This window comes from Strigops habroptila, chromosome 17 (assembly GCF_004027225.2).
Source record: "Strigops habroptila isolate Jane chromosome 17, bStrHab1.2.pri, whole genome shotgun sequence".
Classification (NCBI taxonomy): domain Eukaryota; kingdom Metazoa; phylum Chordata; class Aves; order Psittaciformes; family Psittacidae; genus Strigops; species Strigops habroptila.
In genome coordinates this window covers 1,763,285-1,776,800 of record NC_044293.2, presented here as the reverse complement: position 1 = coordinate 1,776,800, position 13,516 = coordinate 1,763,285, and the positions used below count along the sequence as shown (strand labels likewise).

At 42.9% G+C, this 13,516-nt stretch overlaps 2 protein-coding genes across 3 annotated transcripts; one reads left to right on the top strand and one right to left on the bottom strand.

The window, feature by feature from the left end:
* Positions 1-534: 534 nt before the first annotated feature.
* On the top strand, positions 535-5,648 carry SDHD (succinate dehydrogenase complex subunit D). Its single transcript, XM_030505347.1, has 4 exons — positions 535-666; positions 742-846; positions 2,818-2,962; positions 4,971-5,648. Exons 1-4 carry the CDS (start codon positions 609-611, stop codon positions 5,134-5,136), a joined length of 474 nt encoding a protein of 157 aa, XP_030361207.1. The 5' UTR covers positions 535-608; the 3' UTR covers positions 5,137-5,648.
* Positions 5,649-8,002: 2,354 nt separating this feature from the next.
* IL18 (interleukin 18) lies at positions 8,003-13,297 on the bottom strand. 2 transcript variants are annotated; one of them, XM_030505344.1, is made up of 6 exons: positions 12,979-13,297; positions 10,804-10,871; positions 9,933-9,941; positions 9,305-9,442; positions 8,446-8,591; positions 8,003-8,314 (listed from the first exon to the last, which is right to left on the bottom strand). In XM_030505344.1, exons 2-6 carry the CDS (start codon positions 10,862-10,864, stop codon positions 8,099-8,101), a joined length of 570 nt encoding a protein of 189 aa, XP_030361204.1. In that variant the 5' UTR covers positions 10,865-10,871; positions 12,979-13,297; the 3' UTR covers positions 8,003-8,098. The 2 variants fall into 2 exon arrangements, with proteins under 2 accessions (XP_030361204.1, XP_030361202.1); XM_030505342.1 differs by lacking the exon at positions 12,979-13,297 and having other exon boundaries at positions 10,804-11,048.
* Positions 13,298-13,516: the final 219 nt, after the last annotated feature.

Below are 13,516 nucleotides of genomic sequence, written 5' to 3'. Positions count from 1 at the left end.
ATGTACTGTGCTGATGTGAGTGTTGTGTGTCAGTGACCAGTCCAGCTTTAGTCTACACCTAAACAAGTACAAAACAGCGTCCGTGCCCCTAGGTCTTTGTTCCAAGTCCTGCTTGCTGTCCCCCTTTTCACCTCAAGTGATCAGACATTCTCTGCACGCCCTTGCCCACTAGCTAATGCCGAAGATTTGGAGAAAGCAGCACTGCACACTCAGTTTGCTTTCAGCTGTTCACTCTTTTATCACAGCCACTTCTGGTCAGTCACGCAATAACAATGCAGGAGCTTTATGTACATCACGGGCAATGTTCAAGAAGGTGTTTATTTTCCATTAGCCAGCGCGCAGCTGGGGAGCCCCTCGGTTCGCTGTGGCCATTGCTGTGGATTTGAAGGTACAACCAAGCACGGCCGCAGCGCTCCCGCCCACCCGGCTCCGGGATACCCGCAGGCCGCAGGCGGGACCCGCCTCCCGGCTGCGGGCACGGACGCGGTTCCCCCGCCCCTGGACGGGCGGTGCCGCCGTTACCCTCAGCCGGTCCGGAAGCGGAAGAGCTGCGGCGACACAGCGCGTTCCGTCTCCGGAGCGTGGTGCCCTTGGGCTGGCTGGGGACGATGGCGGCGCTGGTGTTGTTGCGAGCGGGGCTGGCGCGGCCCCGCGGCGCCCAGATGGGTGAGTGCCGGCCCGCGGACCCGCGCCCGCCGCCCCGGCGCCCCGCCTGACCCGCCGTCCCCGTTCTCTCCGCAGCTCTCCTCGGGAGGACCCTTGGCCGCCGCCCCGCCGTCCTGGCGGCCGTCGCCGATCGGAGCGCTCCGGCCCGGCAGAGCCACAGTTCCCCGCAGCAGGGCCACGGTATGTCCCGTGTGCGGGTGTGTGCGCGGCCGGGCTCTCACCTTCCCCGTGGCCGTTATCCACCGGTCCTCCAAACGGCGCGTTCTTCATGTGCCGGTTACACCCGTGTCCGTTCGGGGTTGCCGGTTCTTTAAGCCAGGTCGGAGATTTTAAATGGCAAATGTGAGTAAGCAAGGGCAGAAAAACCCGACTCACGGCACAGGAGTTCTTTCGGGTGAGGCAGGATTACTGGAGTTACCAGAATGTGTTGCCGTCCGCTTCGACAGTACTGTTTTCGTTTTGGTAGCACGGCTGTTGATTTGCTCTCTGCCCAGGTCTGACTTAAAACAAGGTCTATGTGACACTGTACTGCTTGGATTTGAAACTGGCCTTTGCAGTGTCAGTTTCAAGCATGTGAATGCTGCAAGTCTTTACATAGGAGATACTAACTGAACGTTAAAAGTAATCTTTGCTTATAACAAAGGCGGTGGTGGAAAAAAAGATTGAGAGATTTTAAAAGAAAACAGGAGGTTTAACGCTTCTTATGGTTCAGCAGCAGTAATAATACGTAAACACTGCAATTGTGACTTCTCCCTTGAACAGCAGAGCTCCTGATTCACAGAGGTTAATTTTGAGAAGTATAATCTGCAGGCAGAGAGTATTTCTTAGATTGTTTTTTCCTCTCTCCCTGTCGTAAGACAACACAGAGGTGGTGAAAGATAACCACGCCAAGACTAGCTTCCAGTCTGTCAGTTGCGCAGTTAAATATGAGAAATGTTGTGACCAGAGGTTAAGGATGTTTTGTAGCCTTTATAATGCAACTGGGAAGTGGAAAGGATGGAGAAACACTTGTAATTGGCTTAAACAGAACTAAGCCATTTCCTTTCTTTCTGTTCCGGACTTCATATTAACCAAAGGCTTCCTGCGTGTGCTGTGAAGTGTTCTCAGCTGTGGAGTTCTACAGGGAAAGCTTGCAGTCTACAGCTTAGGTCCCTTTCATGTTTTGCTTCAAGTTCTTTGCTTTCCTTATCTTGTCACTTTTCTAAATTCTCTGACGTTACAAAACCAAAGAACGTTTGCATTTTGTTTTAGAAGGATGGGTAGTATCTGTGTGTTAGGTAAGCACTTTGGGGGGTATTGTATTATAAAGGTAATTTCAGAGATCCAGTGATGTTTTTAGTGTGGGCTGATGGTTCATTCTAAGTATTGCTTACGATGCTAGGGTTTTGGTTTGCCCCAGAAACTTCTAGATGTTTTGATTCCCCCTTACCCCCTACAATAGTATCTGCGTGCTTCTGAACAGTAAGAGTTGATTGCAGAGCTCCCTAACTGGCATTTCTATTTCTGGAGTTATCTATTGCATGGTTCAAATTGTACCCGGTGTCAGTGGAGGGCTGAAATCCTTCAGGCTACTTCTAGGCCATATATCACTGTGATTGTCCCAGAAGTTTAATCTGCTGTTTACAGTTTCAAATAGCAGTACTGGTTCCTGGGCAGAACTGTGCACACTGCTATCATGATGTGCCTTTCACTGGAGCTTGCGGTTGTGTCTGTCTGGTTCTGGAAGCTATTTCTCAAAGGGTGGGAACAGTAAATGGTGTATAACAGTAAGGAAATAAAGGCTTTGCCTACAGAGATGCTTCTTTCCTGTGATGGTTGACTTGGGCCTTAGTCCTGAACTGCAGGTTGTGAAAGTAGGACTGGTGCTTGTTTTGTCTTTACCTGTTGAGCTTCTATTCTTTTGTATTAAAAGAAGCTTCTCTTTTTTAGCAGCAGCCAAGAGAGGAGTGTTTAACCTTTTTGACATTGTAAAATAGGTATATATTCTATAGCAGTAATTCAAAGGCAGCTAGGTGTGGCTTGGATGAAAGCCTAGTAATCAGATCAGAGAAAACGCCTAATTGTGTGGTGCTGATCAGGATGAGGAATTTAGTTTTAAGGTTACAGCACTTTGAACAGGAACTTTGCACTGAAAAATACTTCTCCTTGCAGGCAGTTCCAGGGCTGCGTCTTTGCACTGGACAGGTGAGCGAGCTGTCAGTGTCCTCTTGCTGGGCCTCCTTCCTGCAGCCTACCTGTATCCTGGACCAGCCATGGACTATTCACTGGCTGCAGCCCTTACTCTCCATGGCCACTGGTAAGCACAATAGGGTCTTCAGAATTAAGAGTAAAGTCTGATAGTCAGGATGACTCCAAGCCTTAAGTCTTAATTTAAGATACTGTATATGACAGTAAGTCTATTGATCTAGAGTAAAATACCTTACTCTCGAAGTTCTGTGACAGTCATGGTCTTTGACTAGTCATACCTTGATCTTCCTTTGTCACGCTTCCTCGTGGTCAGAAGGCAGGATAAATATTGCTGTAAAGGAATCCATAACCATTCTCTAGTGCTCTACACAATATCTTACTCAAGAGGACTTCCTAGCCACTGGCTATGTAGAATCTTGACATTTTTATCTTGTAGAAGACAGACCTAAAGGTGTTACTATGGAGGAAAATTCTCTTGTACTTTCATAGGGCTACAGTATCTGTAAAAGAAAAAAGATAGTTTGCTTGCTGTAAATGTTAATTTTATTGCCTTACAGATCAGATAATGCCTCTAATAGCTGATCAGAAACTGCAGAGGAGTGTTGTGTATATTTTTGAGGTGTTTTCTTTCACCTTTTGCTCCCTTTTTTCTTAGGAAATCTTGTCCTAAAGTATTGTCCTGGGTTGGAAATAGTGGTTCAGGTATTTAGGTGGTTATCAGTCCAAACACTAACCTATGAGTAGACTTACTCAAGATGCCTGAAGCCATGTTTATCTTGTGTGCCATTTCTGGTGGCATATAATAAAGGCCTGGTGAAGCCTATGTTGTGTGTCTACTGCACATCAGCTGTTTCTCACTAATTCTCTTCCTTGTTCTTGGGGACACTGGTCTTTTCCCATGAGGGCTTTTGTGAATTACTGAGTGTGCTGTAAAGTCACACACCACTTTTTCTGAGAAGTCTTAGCATGGCTCAGTCTTACTCTGCCACTCAAAGATCATATGAAAATCCCTTATCAGCAGTACAGTTGAAGGGCAACCTGTGAATCCCAAGTTGACTATGATTTCTTTATCCACACTTTTGAAGGCTCGAAGTGTGGGTAGGGGCTGGTTTCACTCATAACCTTATGCCACCCTCCAGTTGTAAAAAATAGCTGTAGTAGTTGCCTTTCTACTGCTTCCACCTTCTGCTTCTGTTCTGTACGTCTAGGGATTCCTTGCAGCTCTTTTCTTGCTTTTGACATCTTATGGTATTAGAACCCCATCTAAGTGAAACTGAGCTCAGTGTTCGCTTCAGTGACATCGGCTGCAGGACTTTGAATTTTACTAGGTCACTAGTGTGTCTGGATCTGTGGGACGCAGGTCCTTCAGCTTCAGATAAGACCAAGGCAAAATCCTGGGAAGAAAATTGTTGCATTAAATATGGATCTCTTTTTAACCAAGTTGCCATCTATCATTGCACAAAGCAAATATAATTGTACTTTTGTACATGAGAACTTGTACAAAATTGTACAAGAGAACTACCACGTTAGTTTAATAGCATCCTCTGTCTTCCTGTTGCTGGATAGCTTAAATCTGGACAAGAGTTCACTTGCAGTCTGTCAGATGCAGAAAAAACCCAAAGTATGCTAATTTTTTGGTTGCAGCTATTTTTTAATCTAAATACACATCCAGGAGTCTTCTGTGTATTTGTGACAATGGCTGGTCCCAGAGCAACACCTTGCTGATCAAGAAGGGTGTTTCCTTTGGTTTCTTTTCTTCAGTCCTTGAAGTCAGATAAGCTGCCCAGTCTTTCTTGGAGGCAAATTCTACAGATTCTGTTATCTGAAAGAGCTGTGCTCAGCAAACACCGTGTTTTCTCGGTACCTTTAAGAAAACTCTGACCCAATATGTATATTTTTTAAACTAGAATATGCGGAATGTTATTTTGTTTTGGTTTTAAATAGGTGCATCTTCTTTCTGAGTGGGAAATGGGTGTTCTTTAGGAAAGGTTGATAACAGCAGGTGAAAAAAATTATGCGTTTGAGCCATCTTAGTAGTATGTTCACATAAATGGGGGGGATTCCAGCGAAGAATGTGCTTTCCTGATTGCAGCTTTTTTCTTCTTGTTATTTTGTAGGGGTCTTGGACAGGTTATAACTGACTACGTTCATGGAGATACACCCATTAAAGTGGCCAATACGGGTCTGTATGTACTGTCAGCCGTTACCTTTGCTGGCCTCTGCTACTTTAACTACCATGATGTTGGTATCTGCAAGGCTGTTGCTATGCTGTGGAGCCTCTAAGATGCGATGAAGTCCCTGACAAACATGATTGTTCACTGCTGCCTCTGCTTCTTCATATTTTTATCAACACGTTTAATGCGACACAAATGGATCCATAGTATGTACATACTGCAGCAAGTTCAGAACTAGACTTTTAGAAATAAATATCCAACAGCAGTAAAATGTTAGAAAAGAAAAAGTAAATTTAAAGTGGATGAACTACAGGTGAGGGTGAGTTGATTTAAGCTGCACTGTAGATTGGGAGGAATTAGTTCTATCAGTGGCAGACTTACATAGCTGAAGGTTACCTTCCTTGTAAGGGCAGCTTTAATGAGTGTTTTTCTAAAACAACTGTTTGGTTTCCTACTTTGTAAAACAAACTTGGCTTGTGGAAAACTAAACTCTTATTTCTGACATCACAACAACTGAACTGTATGTAAGGCACACGCTGTAACTCTTTGGACCCTAAGAGTTGATACAGAAAAGGGAATATTTTTTTCTTAATCCATACAATAAAGAATTTACAGAAATTGTGTGTGTGCTTCTGAGCATTTTTTACTACTTTTGGGTTACTTAAAAGGTTTTCTCTGCAGATAGTTATTGCTTTTCTTTTTCCTAAAATCAATTTCAAATACTAATTCATAGTGTTACATTACTGTTCATACCGTTACTCTGCATTACTTCGTTTAGCTGTTACTAAACAAAAAATTAATACTTAGAGGTGACTTAGACTTGACTTTATACAGAGTAATGTTCATTAGAAAATACAGAATTGACTTAGAAGAAAACACTTTTGCAGATTAATTTTATGAGCCATAAACAGCATAGGGCTTTCATAGTTTCCCAGGAATGTGTATGTTCATCTACAACAGTTTGGGGGGTTTATTTCCTAAATAAACACTGGTAGACATTTTCCTGTGTGACTGAAAAGACAACAAACATACCCTTTCTGCTTGATGTGAAACTGACCAACTGTTCTTCTCCACGTCTTTATGTTTTAGAGCATTTTAGGGGGGGAAATAGTATTCTGGTTTTTAACTTCTATCTGACTTTCATAGTAGTAAGGAGTGGTTAACTGTTTCCACGTTCTGCTGGGGCTTCTGTGGCACTATGAATAGTAAGAGGAAATGTGTGTTACTATCTGTCTGATTATGCATTAAACAGAATGAGTAAGTTGCTGTTTGAGTTCTGCAAGACTTTCTGATTTGAGTTTTTTGGTTTTGTTTTTAATTTGGATTGGAATTGTTATTTAGGTGTTTTCTTAGGTAACCATGGGAAATGGCATGTAGCTGGCCGCTTTTGCTAATCTTGTGGTCAGAATTGAGGTGGTTGCTTCTGTTTGATGTGGTCTGATTTAGATAGCAATCTAATACTATTTTGTCATACTGAGGAAGATGCACCTGTATGAGTCATGGGAAAGCAGCTCTGTAGTGTCTAAGCATGTGTCGTAGAAAGTGTTTGACATTTACTCTTTTGAGACCAAACACAAGATGCATCTGTATGTGGTATTTAAGCTATCTTCTGTGAGAAATGAGTTATATTAAGAGCTTTGGAATGCAGTAGTCTGGGAATGTAGTAGTCCAAACCTATAATGTTAGGGGCTAGCAACTCAGACCAGTTCATACTGATTATCCAAACGTATTAAATACATTCTTGAGTTTAAGCCCCTCCAGCAAATTCTTCCTAAGCAATAGTGCACTCAGTGGTGGCTATACCCGATCTAAATCACTGTTTTCATAACTGGTTTCTTACTGCCTCTAGGTGCTCCAGTAGCAGCTATGCAGGTGAAATGGCAGGGGCAGTGTAACACGAAAAGCCGAGCCATATCATGTCTGTGTGCTTTTTAAATTCCCTGAAATTACAGTTTTGGTTTGGTTTTTACCAAAACAAGTCTTGAGACTTGTTTTCTCTCTTCGGCAAGTTTCAGTATTTTCCTCCCTTCCATGACAGATAGAAGCCGTCCTGTTTCCTATGATTATTTCTGCCTGTATGGGGTATGACAATTGTACCAGCTCTACTGCCTGGCAAGTCGAAGACTCAGGACCCCAGCTAAACCAACATTCAGGTTATCACTACCTGGAGCTGGAGCAGAAGAGGAAGATTTCTTATTTTAGGAGAAAAGGATAATATATTCTATATCATTAATTTTGGTTTTGGTGAAATCTAGTGCTTGCTCAGCTCTAAATGTGAAATAGGGTTCACAGCTTGATCCCAACGTATGTTGTGTTGTCACATACACAGAATAAGGTAGGGTCCTTATGGAAGCCGGCCATATCTACATTTGTTCCAAACTGTTAGAAGGGCAAATGTCTGTTTCGTTTCATTTCATCACTCACCTATAATTTACTGTTAACTTTTATGTAAGCCCCCTTACATAAAAACATACCTTTTTTTTTCCTTGGCCCCTTTGAGGACAAACAGCTTTATTAGAACTTTTATTGTTCAGGTAAGTTAGCAGTTTTCTAAACAAAGACTTCCAGTAAGTTAAAAATTGTTGTTTCTATTTCAGTTGAAGGTGAGAATTTCACTGAGATTGATGAAGATGCTCAGGAAATAATGTGGATGTAAGAAAGCGTTCATTGGCCGGGTGCATGGTCTGCTCATCCGTTATTTTAACTGGTTTTCTCTCCCTTCCCAAAATAGGTCTACCTCATCTATGAGTCACCTAGTTAAAAAGCTCTTGGATCAACAAGTGGTAAAGATTTTAGGGATCAAACTATACAGGACTGTATAGGCATGCACATTCTTGTTTCCTCCGTGTGTAATACTCTTCTATCTGGCTGGAAAGCATGCTGCTTCTTTTTGCCAAGGATTTGGATTTGTTTTCCTTTGCAAGATGCTCATTTTTGTACTGACTTACGGTAGCGAAAAACATAGGCTTGCCTCAGATAAAGAAAGAATAAGATTTCTTTAATAAAAAGCCAAAATACATTTTAAGACTGTTGAAGTACGTCATAGGTGGTGACTTTCATTCTGACTGAAGTTAGAAACTGATCTTCATGGTTTCGTCCACTTCATCTTCTCTTGACAGCTTCTTTAGAATTAATTTTCTTAAGTAGCCTTCTTTCTCAAAGGCCAAGAACATTCCTTGCGCCAGTGAGTATTCAAACTTAAATGCTCTGGAGCTACAAGATGTAAATGTCTTTTTGAAAAAGATGATGTTACTTTCACCAGGAATTTCTTTGGGAACTTCTCCTTCCTGAGGAAGAAAAAGGCAATGGGTTAGTCCCAGCACAAGACCTAAGCAGTTTTGTTCAGCTCACAGATGTCTGAATTCTTAATTTTGCCTACTACTTACACATACATCAGGTATGGAAAGGCAATACTTACTCTGAATCGAACTGTCATTTTTCCACATTCGTTCTCACAACACATATAATAACTTTTATCTTCTACCTGGATGCTGAATGCAACAGGCATCCCTGCTGAAGGTGTAGTAGTTTTGTAATAGTGAATGTTGAAGTGCATTCCACTGCCTAAATAGAAATTGTTTAATAGTCAGGAGAGAGCTGCAACAACACAACTGTGTTATGTCTTACCATTCCACTGTCAACTGCTGTCTTCTCAGTTTTTCTGACAGGAGAGCCAGGACTGAATTTTTTACGCTGCTGGTAGCATATATGTGACTTTCTGCAGTCATTCAATAACCAAGATTTAGAATTTGCAAGAAGGCCTGTGAACTTGCCAGTTAGTATGGCTAGGATGTTCAAACCCTTTTACGTGCATGCATGAAGTGAGAACTGGGTTTGTAAATAGTCATCTGTAAATCAGATTATATCTGTATATGTGTGTTCAGCAAATACAGTTCTGAATGAATTGCTGAGCCCCACCTCCCCCAATCAAAGGCAAAACCAAAAGCAGTGTTAACTGCTACTGTTAGAAGAAAGTAAGAGCTTTCAGTGCTCTGTTTAGTCTGTTTAAACCTAAAAATGTTTCTGTGGGTTGTTTGGGGGGTTTTTTGGTAATCCTACATACACCATTCCCCCCTAAAAAACAAAAGACAGACATTAAGAGCTTAGTTTGTGATCACATTTAACCAAAAATTTCAGCTCTCTTAGCTTTATTCTTACAAATGAACTTGAGTCTTTACTCTCTTACCATTAAGAGTCAGTGATCACAAAGAACAAAAGCACATCTAGAATAAAGCAGCAGTGCAGTGGTTATAGTAAATATTTGAAAGATGGTCTACCAGATTTCATCTCCTGATCTGTCACATCTTCAAAAGCTGCCATGTTTAAATCTGGTCGAACCACAAGCAACTGGCTATTTACATTTCGAAGGACTCGGTGGAGAGTTTTTTCCTTACAAAGGGCATCGCACTCCAGCCCTGCAGAAGTGTTAAGCAAAGAGGGTCAAATATTTTAGCTGCAGTCTCCTCAGTTCTTAACAGTTTGCTACAGGCTTAATCTTGTCATTAAAATACTAGGTGAAACAAGTTCTTAGAATGGCAATCTCAAAACGGAGGCTGTGTCATTCTTCCCGCCTCTGGCTTTTCAGAAGGATTTCCCAGAATACAGCAGCGTGTATATATAAGCAAGAGAAGCTACCATATCTGTTAATGAGAGTTCAGAAGCAACAGTTCTCTCACCTCACAATTAGAATCACATTAAAAGGTCCTTCTGTACCTTATGAAGAAATAAAGCAACTTCAGCTTCAAAAGGAGACTGTGAGCTGTAGCGTGCTCTTTTACAGTAGCTGTTATCAGCTTGAAAACTTTCTCTCAGGCACAGTAAACATTTATGGGTTAGTAAGTGTAAGCAAGTTAGTTCAGGTAAATTTGATAATGAAGTTAATAAATTGATGAGCTTTCATCTTACCATCATCATCTTGGTTCCAAGTGAGCAATGAAAAAAAAGGAAAGAAAAAACACCATTAACCTCTGGCCCCACAAAAGAAACCATTCTACCCAGTTTTGTTCTGCAAGACTGGCAGCCAGCCACCTACACATTTCCAGTTGTACTCCCCACTACCACTAACTCACAAAGCTGTGCTGTTCTAACTACACAGTGTGTTTTATTTGTGAGCGTAACAAACTCAACAGAATGATGAAACCACCAGTCATTTGAGAACTGGAGTTACCACCAAACCAAGAGGTATGCAAAATGGTTTAGGGTTACTTAAGGGTGAGCAGCTCAGGTCAGTTTAAGCCTATAACCAAGGAATAAATGGCATGCAAATTTTTGTTTTCATCAGCACCTTTATTCTAAGTGAGCAAAAGGACATGAAACAATCATTACAAATGGCTTTTAAAGAAGAGACTGTTTTCTAACTAACTTTATCATATGGGATAGGAAGTCACCACTTCTTCCAAGTCTAACCCCCAGTATTCCAACCTTTCTGAGTGTCCTTTACAGGAATATATTGTATGAAGCACCAAATATTCCACTGACTCAGGTACTTGGCTAGCAGTATTTCCAAGTGACCTGTTAACACACTGGGAGAGCCATCTCAAACTCAGATTCTTTTTGCAGTGAACAGCCTAGCTCCATAATCCAAGAACTATTGTTCTTCTAAGCGGGCTGGGATTGAAACTGCTTTGAGGATTGCTTGGGTAAAATGGGGAAAAAAATAGGATTCCACAAAACCGGGGATGCCAGCCCCAGGAAAGGACTAAACTGTATATCAGCTTTTGATCTTCTGTGCAGAAAGAAGACACAGTGTGTGTCTCCCAGCAGGGGTAGTAATTACCTGCAAAATAGAGGCAGAAATTTTCTCCGAGGTGTACTGCACACACAGTCTCTTCATTCATTTTCACTCTACAAAAACACATACAGAGGATTCAGTTAAGAACAATGCCTTTTACTCTATAAAGCAAGGGACTTCTTGAGCTAGTTCTCTTCCAGTGCACAGCACTATCAATAGGGCTGGCATGTTTCACTACCTGTTAAATTGCTTTTTCAAATAATTGCTCTGTTGCCTTTATCGGTATTAAGAATAACAGAGCATCCTTCAAGTTCTGTTCTCTTACAAAACTTTTCATTCTGAAATGGTGTTACACAGGGGTAAATAATAACTCACTACCATTTGCTCTTTCTATGAGAAAGATAATGTGTAGCTCCATGAACATACTTCATCAAATTAGTTATTTTCTCTTGGGTCTGGAAACGTTGTCTTACTATCACACAGTCATTTGATTTTCTGTTTCTAATTTTCGAATAGGAAAGTGACTAAGACTGGACGAAACACCCCACTACTGGCCATTAAACCATAAAAGTTGTATTAAATTTACATAGAGTCATTTTTACGGGTTTGCTATATAAAAGGCAGAACTTCCAAAAAAACCCTAACTTACGCTGCTCCTTGGAAAGGCCTGTATTTTTTGCATCTTGAGCTGGAATTGTTCCTATAGAAGAATACCTGAATTGACTAGGATTGAACAGTAAAGTCTGGTATTTCAGCACTTTTACTGCCATTAGGATGGTTGCCATTGGAAGGAATAATTCTAAGAAATAAACACTAAATTAGTTTTATTTTAAAACCGATGGTGATTATGATGATGTAATCTCCTCTGGCAGTAAACAGTTCTAAAATGTCCTATGCTGCTAATTTTGTGAAATGCAGGTTGCATTTTACTTCCTGTTTCCTTTTGGTCTGTATCTTAGTAAATTTTTTGTTCATTTTCCTAAAATGCTTTCTTGTATGAATGTTTTTCCCTGTTTTATCTGTGTTTTTAGAAATGAAGGCATTTTTGTAAGTAGTCTGCACTAGTAAGTGCTTCATTCAAACCTACCAACTCCGGTCGAGGCGTTCTTTTCCCTTGCACTAGCCACAGAAATAATAAATGCAATAACTGTTTAATAACTGTTAAACTGTTAAGCATAGGTAAATAATGGGAAGACCTGTGTCTTGCACTGGGATATTACTGTGCAAAGCATTTGGCTTACTTCTAAGGCTCTTTTTCACTTGGAAAAGACTTACTGTACAAAACAAGGAGCAATGCCAACTTAAGTAAAAAAACACACTCTTCAACCTTAGGGATCAGGGTAGGGGAATCACAGTGATTTGTTTCCTTGTCCCTCTAGTAGAGCATTTTGAAGGATGTATTTGAGAGTGATTTTTTTCTCATCCTATTTTTATATGGTCTATAGTTCTAGGTGGTCTGTGCAGAACAGACAGGTTCATAGCAGAGGATTACATGTTTGTTTCCAAACATGCATACTGAAGCCTGTGAAATGAAATACCACATCATCATAACAGTGCATGCCTCATATGTAGTGAAGTAAACCGAGAAGTCTAGGTTGTCCTAGACTACGGAGGAGAAGACATAGCCAGGACTTAACGATACATGATTAAAGGAAAAAGTGGCCCTTGGTTTAGTGTGGGAAGCGTAAACCGACCACACTTCTTCCCCCGATGTTAGATCTTTTACCAAGCACGCTTGTAAGGAACGGTAGACGCTAAAAAGGAGCTTTTAGCTGACTGTTCGAGGCAGTGTGTAACACCTTGCCCCGCAGGGAAGAAGAGGAGCCGGGCCGCGCCCCGGCGGGTCGTGCTGCGCTCGGATCCTGTGTTGGAGCGCAGCCCATCAGGGATGTCAGCCCCGGGGGAGCGCAAGCTTCTGCCGCTTGCTGCAGTCACAAGAAAGGAACAGTTGCCGATCCCACACAGGGATGTCCCGCCGTAGCAAATGCTCTAGGATTATTCCCGCCCTCGCGGGAGCGGCGTACCCGGCGCCGGGAGGCAGCGGTGCAGGGCCCTCCGCCCGATGCGCTTGATGCCGAGATGCGGCACTGCTCCACGGGCCGTTCTGCTCCCAGAGCTTAGAGCTGTGCGCTGGGATCCGGCTCCCGGCCAGGACACCCCCCCCCCCCCCCGGCCGCTGCAACCCGGGGGCGAAGGCAGGGAGGCAGCGGTGATCCTTACCTCGCTCCTCGGCGGGCTGTGGCGCAACGATGCGAGACGGAAGGGCGAGCGCTGCCGGCGGAGGGGCGGGGACCGCCGGCGCCTGCTCCCGCAGCCGGAGCCCACCCGTTCGACCCCCGCGGGACGCGAGTCCGGCCGCTCCCCGCACCCGTTCCCTTGGAGCCGAAAGCCTCTCGGCTGCGTTTCCCGCCCGGTCGGGACACTAAGGCTTTGCCCAGGCAGGCGTCACTGCCGTGTCACCTTCATGCGTTGAGGCGAACGGGGAGGAAAGCAGCCTCTGCTCTGTCAGAGCGGTCCAGCGAGGGGGATTTTGTAGCGGCTTGCAACACGGTGCGACAAAATAAGCCGAGCGAACAAACTGCAGGGAAAATTTGGACTCTTTCCCCAGATATCTGTCTACGTCTGCATTTATTCTGCAGCACTTCCCCTCCTCGGTGGAGAAAGCAAATCATGCACATCTTGAGGTTACAAAGGAAGTTTTTTGCTACTCCCTTATCTCGCACAGACGTCGATAGAAGACACGTTTCTACATCAGCGG

What these genes read in the sequence shown, in the direction of transcription:
- SDHD (XM_030505347.1), top strand. Translation starts at nt 609, where the DNA reads ATGGCGGCGCTGGTGTTGTTGCGAGCGGGGCTGGCGCGGCCCCGCGGC. An exon ending in GCCCCGCGGCGCCCAGATGG is followed by an intron (nt 667 to 741) that starts GTGAGTGCCGGC and finishes TTCTCTCCGCAG; the next exon opens with CTCTCCTCGGGAGGACCCTT. An exon ending in TTCCCCGCAGCAGGGCCACG is followed by an intron (nt 847 to 2,817) that starts GTATGTCCCGTG and finishes TTCTCCTTGCAG; the next exon opens with GCAGTTCCAGGGCTGCGTCT.
- IL18 (XM_030505342.1), bottom strand. Translation starts at nt 10,885, where the DNA reads ATGTGTTTTTGTAGAGTGAAAATGAATGAAGAGACTGTGTGTGCAGTA. An exon ending in AGATCAGGAGATGAAATCTG is followed by an intron (nt 8,592 to 9,304) that starts GTAGACCATCTT and finishes ATTTCTATTTAG; the next exon opens with GCAGTGGAATGCACTTCAAC. An exon ending in AAATGACAGTTCGATTCAGA is followed by an intron (nt 8,315 to 8,445) that starts GTAAGTATTGCC and finishes TTTCTTCCTCAG; the next exon opens with GAAGGAGAAGTTCCCAAAGA.